We start from the raw sequence: 17,413 nt of genomic DNA, 5'->3' as shown, positions 1-17,413 counted from the left end.
GAGTTTCTCATCACCTACATTTCTGTGAAATCCACTGGTATTCGGTGTGAATCATAACTAATCTGAAACTCACACAAACACCCAAACAACTGAGAATTTCCTTTAAAATCCAGACTGACAATACTTCTACAGCCGTTAAGAAAAGTTTTAAATATATTCTCCATTAAATGAACGACATGAAAATAAACTAAGGTTATTGTGGCATTTGTTACCATATAAAAATACAAGTAAGTAACATCCCTGTTAAAAATCCCTGCCAGTATTTAGCATTATAGTTCAAAACATTTTGGCATCGGAAAAATTAGCTAGTAGTGGTGCTCGCACGTGTAGATCGCGTTTATTCCTAACAAGTTCCGTGTCGTAACAAATACGATCAAGATTAAATTTTCAGTCCACATTATGTTCTATTAACGAGAAGAATATATGAAATAAGAATAGTTCCAGAATTAATATTCAATATCTTTTTGAATTTATTTTGAAAACATTAGTTAATTATCCCTACCTACCAGTAACACACAATCACTTCAGAAATCTCAGTCCTGGGTTTTTATGAGGATAGGTCTCTTACCAGAGACATAAAGTTATGAGGGTTCACAAAATAATCAGCATGTCTTCGTTATCCTGAATAAACTACTAGTGGTCGCAAAAGTTCACTGCTAAATACGCTAAGCTTTCCCAAGAATCGCTTTATTGGCCTTATGGACACGCCCCTTGATGAAATTCTTAATTAAATGCAACTAAATTCGGTGTGGCCGTAGTGATCTGCAGTGTTTCAATCTCTCGTGTTCGCACCTTTCTGAGTGGCCATTCCTTTGAAAGTTAGTGAGGAGTGTCTTCTGTTTTCAAAAACCAAATGTGGTGTCAGAAAGTGGCGTTCATAAAATGTGTCTGGTACATCTTGGTTCTATGTTTTTCTGGCTTTTACGACGTATACAAATCACAGTGCTATCGGCCTACTAACGGCGACGAAGAATCACAAGCATAATGACTTCGCTGCGATAACTTTGTAGCACGCTCACCAGTGTGTTGGTAAATGTCCATTACATCATCATTCTCTGTTGTTCCTCGCCATGATGTCCCACCGACTGAGCTACCCGAGCACGAACCACGACCCGTCCTCACAGGTTACCTCGTCTCCTACCTTCTGAAACTTAACAGAAGCTCTACTGCGAACCTTGCAGAACTAGCACTCCTGGAAGAAAGGATACTGCGGAGACACGTTTAGCCACAGCCTTGAGGATGTTTCCAGAATGAAATTTTCACTCTGCAGCCGAGTGTGCCCTGGTATGAAACTTCCTGGGAGGTTAAAACTTGCGCTGGTTTGAGACTCGAGCTTGGGACCTTTGAATGCAACGTCAATTTCTTGCAGATGATGCGTTTGTCTACGAGGAAGTTATATATTCAATAAAATAGTAATAGCATACTGCTAAATCTTACTCAAACAATTACCTGTTTGGGGAAATAGTGACAACTAGCTACTAATGTAGAGTAATGTGGTGGTGTGCCCTTAAAAAAACATATAAATGTAACAGTCATCGGTAAGTATGCAACCAGCGACAGTTATAGTAATAAGTAGGAAATTTTTTATTTGCCAACTAGTAAGTGTAATGTTTGTCATTGTAAAGGAATGTAATAGATTTTACGTCTGTCAGTAATGAACCACGGTTTCAGTTTACTGATAACTGGATAGTCAACTTGTTCGCTAGAGCCAAGAGCTCTGATATGCGCAAAGTCCTTTAATGAGACAATTCTTCAGGCTTCAGCGGCGAGGCGTTGTCGTGTTGAACAGTCGGATTTCTGCCGGTTATTCACGTCTTTCTTGCACGATATTTCGTTACGTTACTTTTATGCACCGTTTATACGTAAATACAAATGGCTTCTCATTTACGCAGACGACCAGCTGATCCTGTTCCTGCACAGCTGCTACTACAGTCTAGAAAGAGCCAAGAAGACAATTGAAGCCTCGTACACCATCAGGTGCCTGGCGCCGGAAATGTTCTCCGATCGGGACCCCTTGAAGCCGGAGCTACAGGCTGTCTGGAAAATGGCGTAAGTAGTCTCTGCTTCCTCTCTCGGCGACACGTGCAGCTGGGTGAACCATATCTACCACTGACGAAATTTGTTCTCTTTTTCGCCGCTACTCGGTGATTAGCAAATACTGAACCTACAGATGCTACCCGTCTACTTGGACGCCTGACACCGTCAAGGTAGACACAATCATTGAAATTTTGGAAATTTGTGCTAAGTTCCTATGGGACCAAACTGCTGAGGTCATCGGTCTTACGCCTCACACTACTTACTCTAACTGAAACTAACTTATTATAAGGACAACACACACACCCATGCCCGAGGCAGGCCTCGAACCTCCGACGTGGGCAGCCGCGGGAACCGTGGCAAGGCGCCTCAGACCGCACTGATACCCACAATCATTGAAATCCGATATGTGTAAAATACGCATCATAACAAGGACCATAGTCATTTTCGTACATCAGATTCGTTGATTTCGGCCATTTACAATATGCTACCTTTCTACCTTATGTAGACCACTATCTACGCTACATGTCAGTCTATCACCACAATCAACGTTGCAAAAATATAATACAGAAGTGAAAGGAGTAGTGTCAGTGTTCTGTTTTCTTCCTGTCGATGTAAGGCGTCACGCGTCACAGCTCGAAGCCGACATACGGGATCGGTAGTTTCGACCAACCCGATAATTCATATGATTATTGTCCTCTCGAACTTCCTCCGTCGTTACGCCGAGCGCCAACAGAATCAGTAAATTTATTGAACATATGGTAGAAATACCAGAGCAAGATGATAAATCTTTTATCTGAGAAAATGTAAAATAGACGAATGGCTGCATCGGTACGGCCAAATGTCAATAATGAAAAGAAAAATGTGAAAAAAAATTCCTGCCGTCCTTCTTGCACGACATCTGTAAAAGTCACTGGCTGGTACCGGAAAAAGAAATTAATACTTACGCACTAAATGAAATACTGTGCGTAAAATTTCCTAGCGTCTGTTCGTAAACTAGCTAAAATGGAGTGAGCCCATAGATAACCTGGTGAGACTCATTTTATGTTAGGAGATATCTCTCACTGCGTTGACTAGTAGACAGATAGGTTTCCGGATGATTTTTTTAATGTAAGAACGCGGCTAATTTATTCAGCCAAAGCTAATAATATCAGTTTTGTGAACAGTAGATACTAATACAGCCTGTAGAGGCCTCTTCAAAGAAAGTGATATTTTTACATATTACTACCTATACATCTTATGTTTAATATTATTAGTACTTGCGGTTCGTAATAAAAATCAGCTGAAAATGAACTGCACATTTTGTGGCCATGATACAGGACAAGAAAATGAGTAGACTCCGGCTTCCTGATTTGGTACAGGATTCAGAGTTTTAGTAGCCTGGTGCAAGGTCTTCAACAACCTACGAATCCCTGTAAATTCAATAGAAAAACGACATACTTAGTTTTTAGTTATCTCTATAAGAAATTATCTGAGTAACTAGAATATAGATCTGAAAACATCTTTCCGTGGTATGACAAGCAATAACAGACATCATATTCGTGAATAGGCCTGTGTCTTTACATCCACGTAGAATAACAGTTTGGTGACTGTTCATTGTTAATACGGTCTGCAGAAATAGCTAGCGAGAACTACTTCTCTCAGTTAATGTATGTCCTGGCACGTATGTCTTGACACACACCTGAAAGCTCTCCTTCGTAATATTTTCTTCGAAATATAAGAAATGAATAAATGATAGAGATTAAATTATGATTTAGGGGGGGGGACAGCGTCATTGTCATTGTGGTTACGGAGAACAATGGAAGATTTTCCCTTTAAGACACAGATTGTCGTACTAGGTGATGAGGATGAGGATGATGATGACACCGCGTTCTCGCGTGTGACAGTGTTTTGAGAACCCACAGAGTTTGAAAGAGGCCCCATTGTGGGCGCAGCTGCTGCGCGTGCCACTTGGATGATTCACATATCAGTTGTCTCGTGTCAAGTGATAGTGCTAAGCGTGCGTGTAATAGTGTGGTGTCGTATAGTGTGTTGTTATCGATGATGCCAGAGGGTGAAATCCGATGCCAGCACCGAGTGAGGTGGCACAGTGGTTAGCACACTGCACTCGCGTTTCGGAGGATGTCGGTTCAAACTCGCGTTCGGCCATCCTGATTTAGGTTTTCCGTGATTTCCCTAAATCACTAAAGGCAATTGCCGGGGCGGTTCCTTCGAAAGGGCACGGCCGACTTCCTTCCCCATCCTTCCCCAATCCAATGGGACCGATGACTTCGCTGTTTGATCCCTTCCTGCAAATCAAGCAAACAACCAACCGATGCCAGCATATAGTCCACTCTACTCGAATAACACCAAGGAGGCCGCAGAGCTCAACGTCTTCATCCGACAGAAGGATCGCCATCAACAGTCACATACCCTCATTCCATGAGAGGTCGTGTCCCCCCCGCCCTAATAGCTGAATGGTCAGCGTGACGGATCGCCATCCTGCGCGCCCGGGTTCGATTCCCGGCTGGGTCGGGGATTTTCTCCACTCAGGGACTGGGTATCGTGTTGTCTTCATCATCATTTCATCCCCATCCGGCGCGCAGGTCCCCCAATGTGGCGTAGAATGTAATAAGATCTGCACCAAGGCGGCCGGACCTTCCCCGCAAAGGGCCTCCCGGCCAATGACGCCATACGCTCATTCCCACTTTTTCATTCCATGAGACACTGCGGAGAGATTTGAAATTAAACCCAGGACACTGAAACGGAGTCTGGAGATCAGAAATTGTATGCCAGTACCTCTCCTCCACCTGCCGGCAAGTTACTGGACCTGCAAATTTATTTCTCCACCGCGACTCGAGCTGGGTACCTCCGAACTGGGCACCACACGAGTGTGTGTTAAGGCGCGTTTACGTTGAGCTCAGAACATGTTTTTGTTCGGAACATTGTGTGCAACTTGTTCCCTCAACATGTTGGCAACATTGTTCGTTGTTCGCATTCCCGTTTACACTAGCGACCAACATTTCTACGTATTCGCATAGTCTGCTGCGGTTAACTGACAGGTTACTTTGTGTATTCACATCAAGAGATACGCTATGCCAAGTGAAGAGGAAGAATTAATGACATTTGGTGCTGCACTGATAATACTTTTAACGAAATGAACAGACGAAGAAGACGTAGTCGTCGTTGGTGGACCAAAACATACTATAGAAGACGTGGCGGGAATGACATGCTTTGTGAGCTGAATTTGGAAGACGGTTCTGGCTTTCGTAACTTCACTAGGATGTCGCCATCAGATTTTGAAATGTTGTTGAATATTATAGAACCAGTTGTTTCAAAGAAAGACACAAATTTCAGAAAAGCAATCCCTGTGTACCAAAGACTTGCTGTTAATCTTCGTTTTCTGGCGTCAGGAGACTCCTATCAAAGCCAGCCATATCTCAAATAGTTCCTTATCGCCGGCCGGTGTGGCCGAGCGGTTCTAGGCGCTGCAGTCCGGAACCGCGCTGCTGCTACGGTCGCAGGTTCGAATCCTGCCTCGGGCATGGATGTGTGTGATGTCCTTAGGTTAGTTAGGTTTAAGTACTTCTAAGTTCTAGGTGACTGATGACCTCAGCAGTTAAGTCCCATAGTGCTCAGAGCCATTTGAACCATTTGAAGTTCCTTATCATCCAGGAAACGTAGATATTTAAATCCAAACCACTTCATTTCGTAAAGTGTGTCAGTACCACATCCAGATTTTTTTGCTTTCATCTATTTTTCTTTTCTCTTGTCGGTACTGAGACAAGAGAGATTTAATTTTTTTGTCCACGTCACTGCACCAGCAGAAACTTTTTGTAATGAATCATGTTTGATTTTATTATTTTTGTACCCTGCGCAACGTACATTCCACAGGCACTCCTCTGCCTCATAGAGCGATATAAACTGGAAAATTTTGTCTCGTGACCATTCCATTTCAAATAAAAATGAAGGGACATGAAGTAAACGCACCACTACACTCCAGCGAAACAAACACCAAAACACTCACTCAGAGCAAACGAACACTAGCCCTGCGTAGCGGAATTTAATGGTAGCAGGCCACGAACAATGTTTCTTTGATCTCTACCGACACAGCCTTGGAACACTGATTTTGTGTTGCGAACATGTTGCCAATATGTTGCGAACATCGGTAGTCCATTACTAGCCACGATCAATGTTGCGAACAATGTTGTGAAGAATGTTGCGAACTCAGTGTAAACGAGCCTTTAGCTCTCTTGGCTGTGGGGGCGTGTACTGTTTTGCTATTATATAAACGATCTAACGAAAAAAATTGACCAGGTACGAGCAGGACTTGCGCACTGAGGGCTCCGTACAAACTTTATTATGTATACAGACAGGTCATCCATTCCGGAAATGGGGAACCTTGACCATTTTTATCTGTATTCGACATTCATATAGCCTAAGGGATACCAAAACTTTCGAGAATGTTTTAATTTCAGTAATATAAATGGGACATAATGTCGTAACAGGCAGCCGACCATTATTATTATAGTATCTGTAGTCCCTTCGTTCGGGCTGACTGGGTCGCAATAGTAAAAGCCAAACGTCAGACAAGGAATGACTTTACTGTTCACATTAGTCTGAATGTTCGTTTCACAAACAGCTTGAAACACCGTAGCTACATGCTGTAATCGCTCCATGATATCTGATGATCATTCCCAAATGTGTGATATGAGCGATGACGTCACTCTTTGCCTGGTGTCTGATTTTACCAGTGCGACCCAATCAGCCTGAACGCAGAACAACTGATTGATTTGCTTCAAGTTGGACGTCGGATAAAAAATGACAAAAGAATTATTTTTTTCGTTAGATATTATTACAGATTAGCAACTTTCAGATGTTTTCCTTTTTCTTGAGCTGTGGGACCTTACCTATTGCCAAACTTAATCATTGTGGATCAACAGAAAGTTTGTGGTATCAAAAAATGTGACATAAATGGCAGGAGGTTTTGACGGCTTTGACTTAGAAGCTAACGATTACTACACCGCTGAGCGACCATAGATCTTAGCAGGTGATACAAATTTCAACTTGAGACGTATAACTGTTCCTGAAAGAAAGGGGTCTTAACAGTCGGACGGACAGACAGACAGTCCGATAGCAAACGACAGAAAATTTTTTCGTGTGATTTAATTACAACTTTACAATTTTCGGATTTTTTTCCTTTGGTTGTACTGTGAAACCTTACTTATTGCCAAGTTTCACGATTCTAGGCCAACGGGAGCTACTCTATATGTTTTGACGAGTGAGTTTGCGACTAACAAAGTATGTGACATAATTGACCGTATCTTTTGACTGCATGGGCTTGGGGGTTTCAATATTCTACACTGACAAGAGACCATAGGCCTTTAGTATGTGACATAAATGTCAACTTGATATGTCCACGCTTTCCTACGAAAAATGGGTCTCAGCTGACGAATGAAAAGGCAGACACCCAGAAAACAAATGACAAAAACATTTTTTCGAGTGATATACGAGGGTGAGTCAAATGAAAATCTTAAATATTTTTTTAAATATTACACTCCTGGAAATTGAAATAAGAACACCGTGAGTTCATTGTCCCAGGAAGGGGAAACTTTATTGACACATTCCTGGGGTCAGATACATCACATGATCACACTGACAGAACCACAGGCACATAGACACAGGCAACAGAGCATGCACAATGTCGGCACTAGTACAGTGTATATCCACCTTTCGCAGCAATGCAGGCTGCTATTCTCCCATGGAGACGATCGTAGAGATGCTGGATGTAGTCCTGTGGAACGGCTTGCCATGCCATTTCCACCTGGCGCCTCAGTTGGACCAGCGTTCGTGCTGGACGTGCAGACCGCGTGAGACGACGCTTCATCCAGTCCCAAACATGCTCAATGGGGGACAGATCCGGAGATCTTGCTGGCCAGGGTAGTTGACTTACACCTTCTAGAGCACGTTGGGTGGCACGGGATACATGCGGACGTGCATTGTCCTGTTGGAACAGCAAGTTCCCTTGCCGCTCTAGGAATGGTAGAACGATGGGTTCGATGACGGCTTGGATGTACCGTGCACTATTCAGTGTCCCCTCGACGATCACCAGTGGTGTACGGCCAGTGTAGGAGATCGCTCCCCACACCATGATGCCGGGTTTTGGCCCTGTGTGCCTCGGTCGTATGCAGTCCTGATTGTGGCGCTCACCTGCACGGCGCCAAACACGCATACGACCATCATTGGCACCAAGGCAGAAGAGACTCTCATCGCTGAAGACGACACGTCTCCATTCGTCCCTCCATTCACGCCTGTCGCGACACCACTGGAGGCGGGCTGCAGGATGTTGGGGCGTGAGCGGACGACGGCCTAACGGTGTGCGGGACCGTAGCCCAGCTTCATGGAGACGGTTGCGAATGGTCCTCGCCGATACCCCAGGAGCAACAGTGTCCCTAATTTGCTGGGAAGTGGCGGTGCGGTCCCCTACGGCACTGCGTAGGATCCTACGGTCTTGGCGTGCATCCGTGCGTCGCTGCGGTCCGGTCCCAGGTCGACGGGCACGTGCACCTTCCGCCGACCACTGGCGACAACATCGATGTACTGTGGAGACCTCACGCCCCACGTGTTGAGCAATTCGGCGGTACGTCCACCCGGCCTCCCGCATGCCCACTATACGCCCTCGCTCAAAGTCCGTCAACTGCACATACGGTTCACGTCCACGCTGTCGCGGCATGCTACCAGTGTTAAAGACTGCGATGGAGCTCCGTATGCCACGGCAAACTGGCTGACACTGACGGCGGCGGTGCACAAATGCTGCACAGCTAGCGCCATTCGACGGCCAACACCGCGGTTCCTGGTGTGTCCGCTGTGCCGTGCGTGTGATCATTGCTTGTACAGCCCTCTCGCAGTGTCCGGAGCAAGTATGGTGGGTCTGACACACCGGTGTCAATGTGTTCTTTTTTCCATTTCCAGGAGTGTATTTATTGATCAGAAGTGGTACAAAGCCGTATCACTTTTCAACATAATCTCCCCCACGCTCAATGCAAGTCCTCCAGCGCTTACAAAGTGCAAAAATTCCTTTAGCAAAAAATTCTTTTGGTAGTCCGCGCAACCACTCGTGCACTACGTGGCGTACCTCTTCATCAGAACGGAACTTCTTTCCTCCCATTTCGTCTTTGAGTGGTACAAACATATGCAAATCACTTGGTGATAAGGAATGGCGCCATTCCTTGCTCGTTCTCTTCGTTTCCAGTTAGTGGAAGTGAACCCAGGTTTCGTCCCCAGTAACGATTCTTGCAAGGAAGCCATCACCTTCTTGTTCAAAGCGCCGAAGTTTTTCACAAGCATCAACACGTCGTTCTCTCATTTCAGGACTTAGCTGCCGTGGCACCCATCTTGCAGACACTTTGTGAAACTGGAGCACATCATGCACAATGTAGTGTGCTGACCTATGGTTCAAATGGCTCTGAGCACTATGGGACTTAACTGCTGTGGTCATCAGTCTCCTAGAACTTAGAACCACTTAAACCTAACTAACCTAAAGACATCACACACATCCATGCCTGAGGCAGGATTCGAACCAGCGACCGTAGCGGTCGCGCGGTTTCAGACTGTAGCGCCTAGAACCGCTCGGCTGCTGACCCATGAGTAATCTGTAAACATGCTGCAGTGTCATTCAGCGTGACTCGGCGGTTTTCCTTCACTATGGCTTCAACTGCTGCATTGTTCTGTGGAGTCACAACTCGTTGTGCCTGACCTGGCCGAGGAGCAACTTCCACTGAAGTCACACTATTTACGAACTTCCTACTCTCGTCGATGAATTTCAATGGGTTTCACACCTTCACTACGCAAAAACCGAATAACAGAACGCTGTTCTTCCTTGGTGCAAGTCGCTAGTGGGGCGGCCATCTTTATACTGATACTGCGACGGTATGTGTGCATCTGCACTATCCTACCACCTACAGGCCACTCTGCACACTGTTTGTAGCACGCTTACCAACTTACAGGATAACGGCGCGAATTGTTATTACAAATTTAAGGTTTTCATTTGACTCACCCTCGTAGCTACAAATTTACAGTTTCCAGATTTCTTCTTTGCTTGAATTGTAAAACGTTCGTTTCTGCCAAATTTCATGACTCTAGATCTACGGTAAGTACACTATAGGTTTTGATGAGTGAGTTTGCGAGTATTGAAATATGTAACGTTAATGTCTGCATCTTTTTATGGCATTGACTTAGAGACTTCAACTTTTTACACCGCCAGGGGACCATAGATCTCAGTATGTGACATAAATTTCAACTTGACAGACAGACGGATAACAAAGCGATCCTAAATGGGTTCCATGTTTACCGACTGAGACACGAAACCCTAAACAGAGAAGCAACCAGATGGGGAGGAGGTAACGATATGAATCTTCACGAATTGAGATGGCATGTGACGTTATTTCAGTGACTAGAAAATCGTTTCATTTTTGGTAAGAACTTGTCAGTTTGAGCCCACGTACCAGTTTGACGTTGCACCCCCTATTTCGTGGATGTAAGCACTGATTCGGTTGGAAATGTATCTTAAAGCCGTTGTAGCATCTCCTGAGGCAAGCTGGCCCACCAATGTTGTAACTTGTCTTTGGTATCCTGAATCAGTATTCAGATACAGAGTTGACATCCGAGGTGGTCCTACACTTGTTCCAGTGGGGACAGAACAGGGGATCTCGTTGGCCGAGAGACATGTGCCATGTGTGGACGTGCATTGTCCTGCGGAAAAATGGCATCACGATTTTGTCGCATGAGACGTAACACATGGGGGCGCAATATGTCAATAGTTAAATATACAACTCTGAAACCGGCAGTATATTTACAGTGTGCAGCCGATATATTTACAGGCCGGTACGCCGACATTTCTTCCTTACATATATCGATAAATCGGTTCTCTTTCCGATATATCGATGGCTGTTAACGAAAGATTTTCAAACAATCGATATATTGGATTCTCGATATTTTTTAGAAAATGTCAACAATTTTAAACCTAGTCCGGCTGTTGATAGTCTGCAAACAATGATGTAAGATGCATAGTATGTTGGAGGGAGTCCATTGCTTGCTCTAGGGTAGCAGGCGCAGATACGAAGCGGTTACGATACGCTTGGTGGGCGATACTACGATACTACCTGTGGTAGTCAGACGTGCTCAACTGGAACCTTGACGACGATTAAGCCTGCCCTCACGCTCCCATGCAGCCCATCATCGGGCTGCCGTTACACCCGACTGCCATACAAAGGTCGATGTTGCAACGATTCGAACAGCTGTCAAATGGAGACCCACAACGATCCTCCTTTTAAATTATTTTAAGTGCTGATAACATTGTCTCAAACGAGTATGTGACATCTCCGTTTCCTTCAGTGACCAGTCAACATCTAACAATATTCATACCCACTATATTCCCTCCCAGGTCTGGTAACAATGCTAGTCGACGCTTGTGGCCGTTCTACGTGTCACAGAGGATTGCAACTCTAATCATGTGCATGTGTACGAAGATACACTGACATCCAGCCATGTGTTCTACATCTACATCTACATTTATATTCCGCAAGCCGCCCAACGGTGTGTGGCGGAGGGCACTTCACGTGCCACTGTCATTACCTCCCTTTCCTGTCCCAGTCGCGCTTGGTTCGCGGGAAGAACGACTGCTGGAAAGCCTCCGTGCGCGCTCGAATCTCTCTAATTTTACACTCGTGATCTCCTCGGGAGGTATAAGTAAGGGGAAGCAATATATTCGATACCTCATCCAGAAACGCACCCTCTCGAAACTGGACACAAGTTACAGAGCGCCTCTCTTGCAGAGTCTGCCACTTGAGTTTGCTAAACATCTCCGTAATGCTATCACGCTTATCAAATAATCCTGTGACGAAACGCGCTGCTCTTCTTTGTATCTTCTCTATCTCCTTAGTCAACCCGACCTGGCACGGATCCCACACTGATGAGCAATACTCAAGTACAGGTCGAACGAGTGTTTTGTAAGCCACCTCCTTTGTTGATGGACTACATTTTCTAAGGACTTTCCCAATGAATCTCAACCTGGCACCCGCCTTACCAACAATTAATTTTATATGATCATTCCACTTCAAATCGTTCCGTACGCATACTCCCAGATATTTTACAGTGTTTGTTCCGCTATCTGCACCAAGTGCCTATCCGCTGCAGATTTTCCTGCATTTCACTGCTATTTTATAATGCTGCAACTTCTCTGTATACTACAGCATCATCCGCGAAAAGCCGCATGGAACTTCCGACACTATCTACTAGTTCATTTATATATATTGTGAAAAGCAATGGTCCCATAACACTTCCCTGTGGCACGCCGGAGGTTACTTTAACGTCTGTAGACGTCTCTCCATTGAGAACAACATGCTGTGTTCTGTTTGCTAAAAACTCTTCAATCCAACCACACAGCTAGTCTGATATTCCGTAGGCTCTTACTTTGTTTAAAAGGCGACAGTGCGGAACTGTATCGAACGCCTTCCGGAAGTCAAGGAAAATGCCATCTACCTTGGAGCCTGTATCTAATATTTTCTAGGTCTCATGAACAAATAAAGCGAGTTGGGTCTCACACGATCGCTGTTTCCGGAATCCATGTTGATTCCTACAGAGTAGATTATGGGTTTCCAGAAATGACATGATATACGAGCAAAAGACATGTTCTAAAGTTCTACAACAGAACGATGTCAGAGATATAGGCCTATAGTTTTGTGTTCTTGGTGCTTCAATTTTTTTTGTAAAGCGGTGTAATTGCATATTGTAGTGGACTGTTTCCCCAGATATTTTGGAAAAACTGAATGGAGTTTTTCCTATTGTTTTCTATTAATAAGTAAAATCTGTTGTCTTCTCTGTCTTGCTATTTGATGTGATTATGTTGGCGTAGAAAAGTTTTAAGCCCTGAGTAACAGAGGACTTATTTGCACAGACATATTGCCTCTCTCCCGAAGAGGGACCCCGAAGGCAACAAGGTGATAGTGGTCAAGCTGGCGGACACCGACCCGCAGAAGTTCAACCACGCCGACGCCACCAAGGTATTCCTCTTGGCGATGGACGCGAGCCTGCGGGAGGACGGCACGGTTCCCGGCTATCACTTCATATACGACACCGCTGGCCTCGCCATGGGACACCTGGCCAGGTGCAACTTCACCGTGCTGCGCAAGTACATGGTCTACGTGCAGGTGGGCACACAGGCTGTCGCAGCAGGCCCAGCACCATAGAATTCTAGTATTAACCGCCGCTTCGCAAATTAATGTAAGAAATAATTTTCCTGAATAAGTCTGCGATGATTGAGGAGCCAAATATCTAACACAACCAAGTCCAGTTTTGATTTCTTTTTCCCTTTTGAACCGTCCGCTGTTGCTGAGCGGTTATAGGCGCTTCAGTCCGGAACCGCGCTGCTGCTACGGTCGCAGGTTCGAATTCTGCCTCGGCCATGGATGTGTGTGATGTCCTTAGGTTAGTTAGGTTTAAGTAGTTCTAAGTCTAGGGGACTGATGACCTCAAATGTTCAGTCCCATAGTGCTTAGAGCCATTTGAACCATTTTTTCCCTTTTGAAATTTTTTTTCTGCTCTCTTTTATATCAAACAAATGACTTTCGCTAACGAAAACATGGCAAAAATAATAGTTCTGCCATATTAATGGGTAAAAGCAGAACCTGGACGGCTTTGATACCAATTACTTGATTTGTCAGCTTTTGAAACTAAATCAAAGTGTATCCACATGCTTCTTAGATTAGTTCCCACTATATTAAAAATAGCTAAAAACTGAACGATAAAACTGAAACTTTTATTAGCTGAAGCATCTAAAACAAAAGAATGTGCAATTAACATCAATTTTAGGACTGATTGTTATTGAATAAAAAAGATAAATACTTAACATGTTTCAAACATTTACAAAGAAACAGTAAAAAACCAACCAGATGAACTCACCACTAAATTCTTATCTTCTCCCGTATTCTTACATTCGCAATGTTCTTTCTCTTCAAAAATGGCTCTGAGCACTATGGGACTTAACTGCTGAGGTCATCAGTCCCCTAGAACTTAGTAATACTTAAACCTAACTAACCTAAGGACATCACGCACATCCATGCCCGAGGCAGGAATCGAACCTGCGACCGTAGCGGTTGCGCGATTCCAGACTGTAGCGCCTAGAACCTCTCGGCCACAACGGCCGGCTCTTCCTCTTCCTTCACACCAGAAGCTTATTTTTGTGATGTTGCGATACCACTGCAGTCACTCTGTTTCACGTTAGTTTTCACCGAAATGTTTTCCTACCAACGTTTCTACATCTTCAACATTTGTGGGATCCACAGAGGAAGATGGGTACCACGTACAGAGTCTTGTGTTGTGATTGGCTACTGATGGAGTTGGTCACTTCTTCTGAAACAACATCTGCTTGGACTTGGCATTTTTGAAGCAAAGACGCACTTATCAACGGCTTTTTAAACCATTTTCGTCCGTTTTACGGTGCTAATGGAAGCTACCATCTGATTCACCACAGAAAATAATGCAAACAACATCGATATCAGAAAGTCGAAAAAAATGGACTTGGCCATCAGGTTACTAGGCTCCTCAGTTGTCTACATTTTCTGAATAAGACAGTCTCCTCCTCTTCCTCCTTCTTCTCCTCCTCAAGTGCCTCGTCCTCCAAACAATCTGGCAATTAGTAGCAAGATCTGTTGTTTGCCTATGGCTCTTATGAACAGCGACTGTGTGCTCCATCCAAAGCACTTTCCTCAGCTCTTTCGCCAGGATAACCCTCTTTGCCCTGGGCCACGTCTGCTATCAATCTTTCCTTTAAGTATTAGCTGCAACAAGTTGTATCTGTTGTTGCGCATTATATGGTCACAATATTTATATTTTCTTACCTTGACAGTATCGATAATTTCTAACTCTTAATTGATACGCCGCGGTACCGCTGCATTTGAAACTTCATCTATCCATGGTATCCTTAATATCCTTGGATACGTCCAAATTTCAGATGCCTCCAGTTGCTTACCTAATACTGCAGTAATTGTCCATTACTCAACTCCATAGAGTAGGATGGTGAACGCGTAGCATCGAAGTAGTCGAGTGTGAAGTGTAGTACTTAGTTCACGGCTAGTCAGAACTTCCTACGTTTTTTGGAAAGAACTACTGGCTTGTTCAACTATGCAGCGAATTTCGTGAGAGCACTCCCAGTTTTCTTTGCTTGGACACCAAAAATATTCGTATTATTATTACAGAGTGTAAAAATGCCCTGAATTTCATCCCGGTTTCTGCTCACAGATATCTATGCGTATTTTGTCTTCTTGACGTTCAAACGTAACTCTTTTTCAGTAACAGTGCTTAGTAGTTCTTGCGGATTCTCAGGTTACAATTAAGACAGTGTCATCAGCATATCTAATATTATTGATGATAGTTCCATTAACCATCACTCCTTCATACTTCCATCAAGAGCATCGCGGAAAATTTTTTCAGGATAGATGCTGTACGGTAATGGAGAGACAGTGCAACCATGGCGAACTCCATTCACAATCGATATTTCTTCTGAAAACTGACCATCGACACATACACTAGGTTGCTTAATAGAAGGCTTTAAAAAAAGTTCTCCATATTTTAATAGGTGGCAGTATGGTCCAAAACAAGAAAAAATCCAGGAAACATGGGCTCTAAAATGGGTACCTCAAGAGCTATGGTCGCTTGTTCATATTCGCTGTTGTGAAACATATCTCTTCTGCTGCAGGCTCTTTGCTATGACGAATGACCTACAGAATGCAGTAAACAAATGAATGAACGAATGAGAAAGCGTTACTCCGTTACTGTGAAACAGCGAGGCGTCTAATGTAATCTGCATACTTACGACCTGCACTTGAGCCATCGCTAAAGATGATGTTCGGTGTGGAGTCCATTCACAGTGAGGCGTTCTTTTGATCGATATGTCTTAAAAATGGTTCAAATGGCTCTGAGCACTATGGGACTTAACTTCTGAGGTCATCAGTCCCCTAGAACTTAGAACTACCTAAACCTAACTAACCTAAGGACATCACACATATCCATGCCCGAGGCTGGATTCGAACCTGAGACTGTAGCTGTCGCGCAGTTCCAGACTGTAGTGCCTAGAACCGCTCGGAGACTCCGGCCGGCGATATCTCTTAAAAACTCCGGATTGTTCACAGATGCCCTGCGTCTTTGATGACGCGTTCCTGTAGTGTTTCTACATTATCAATGGGGCTTGCATACACCGAGAATTTCAGGTGTGCCCACAACCAAAAGATTCGAAGGATTCAGATCTGGAAACGACCTGACCGAAGTACTTGACTTCTCCAATCAATCCATTGCCCATTAAATGTCAGTGTGAGATGTTGTCTGACATTGCGGAGAAAATGGGTTGATGCTCTATTATTCTAGAACCACATCCCAGGAGTTTTTGGAATGCAACTATGAATGTCAAAACAGCATGTGCAACTAAAACAAGCAGAAAGACTTATATGTTCAGCAAACTAGACAGAGAAACAATGGTGTCATACCTTAATAAGGAACTTGAAACTTTTAGCCCAGGATAGGAGCAGGTAGAGAATTAAGGCGCAAGTTTAAAAGAATAGTTGACCATGCACTGGATAGATATGTACCCAGTAAGACAATTCACAATGGGAGATATTCTCCATGGTATACAATTACTGTAAACAAACTTCTAAAGAAACAGAGATTACTGCGAGAATTTCAGGTGTGCCCACAACCAAAAGATTCGAGGGATTAAGATCTGGGAAACGACCTGACCGAAGTAGTTGACCTCTCCAATCAATCCATTGCTCATTAAATGTCAGTGTGAGATGTTCTTCGACATTGCGGAGAAAATGGGCTGATGCCCTATCATTCTAGAACCGCGTCCCAGGACCATAGAGAGATGCTGAATAAAACGCGTTTGCAGTCAAGGGAGCAACGCGTGAAGCCTTCAGTGACTACCTTAGCATCATATTGTCAAACGATCTTCCACGAAACCCAAATGAATCCTAGTCATATGTAAAGGCTGTTTGTGGCATCAATATAGACGTCCAATCACTCATGAATGAGGCTGGAACTGAAACTAAGGGTAGCAAATCAAAACCTTAACGGTGTTTTAAAATGTTTCTGCACAAAGGAAAACCCAGGAGTATTACTCCTACTAAATGCTCGTATCACTGAAAACATGAGTGAAATAGATGTTAGTGTCAGTGGCGCTGAGAAACAGCTGAAGTCGTTAAAACTGACTAAAGCCCCAGGGCCCGATGGAATCCCTATCAGATTCTATTTCGAATTTGGTGCTGAGTTAACGCTTCTGTTAACTATAATCTGTCGTAGAACACTCGAACAAAAACTTCGGTTCAGTAGTCAGAAGAAAGCGCAGGTCACA

At 44.1% G+C, this 17,413-nt stretch overlaps 1 protein-coding gene across 1 annotated transcript in view; it reads left to right on the top strand.

Moving 5' to 3' along the window:
• The window catches only part of LOC126418668 (alpha-tocopherol transfer protein-like), a 126,141-nt gene that overhangs the window by 103,792 nt on the left and 4,936 nt on the right, over positions 1–17,413 (top strand). The window contains exons 3-4 of the mRNA XM_050085552.1: positions 1,893–2,049; positions 12,968–13,220. Of these exons, the coding sequence (XP_049941509.1) occupies positions 1,893–2,049; positions 12,968–13,220 (410 nt within the window). The remainder of the gene's footprint in view (positions 1–1,892; positions 2,050–12,967; positions 13,221–17,413) is intronic.

This window comes from Schistocerca serialis, chromosome 9 (assembly GCF_023864345.2).
Source record: "Schistocerca serialis cubense isolate TAMUIC-IGC-003099 chromosome 9, iqSchSeri2.2, whole genome shotgun sequence".
NCBI lineage: Eukaryota > Metazoa > Arthropoda > Insecta > Orthoptera > Acrididae > Schistocerca > Schistocerca serialis.
The sequence above is the reverse complement of the archived record's forward strand: the minus strand, read 5'-3'. Positions and strand labels throughout refer to the sequence as shown.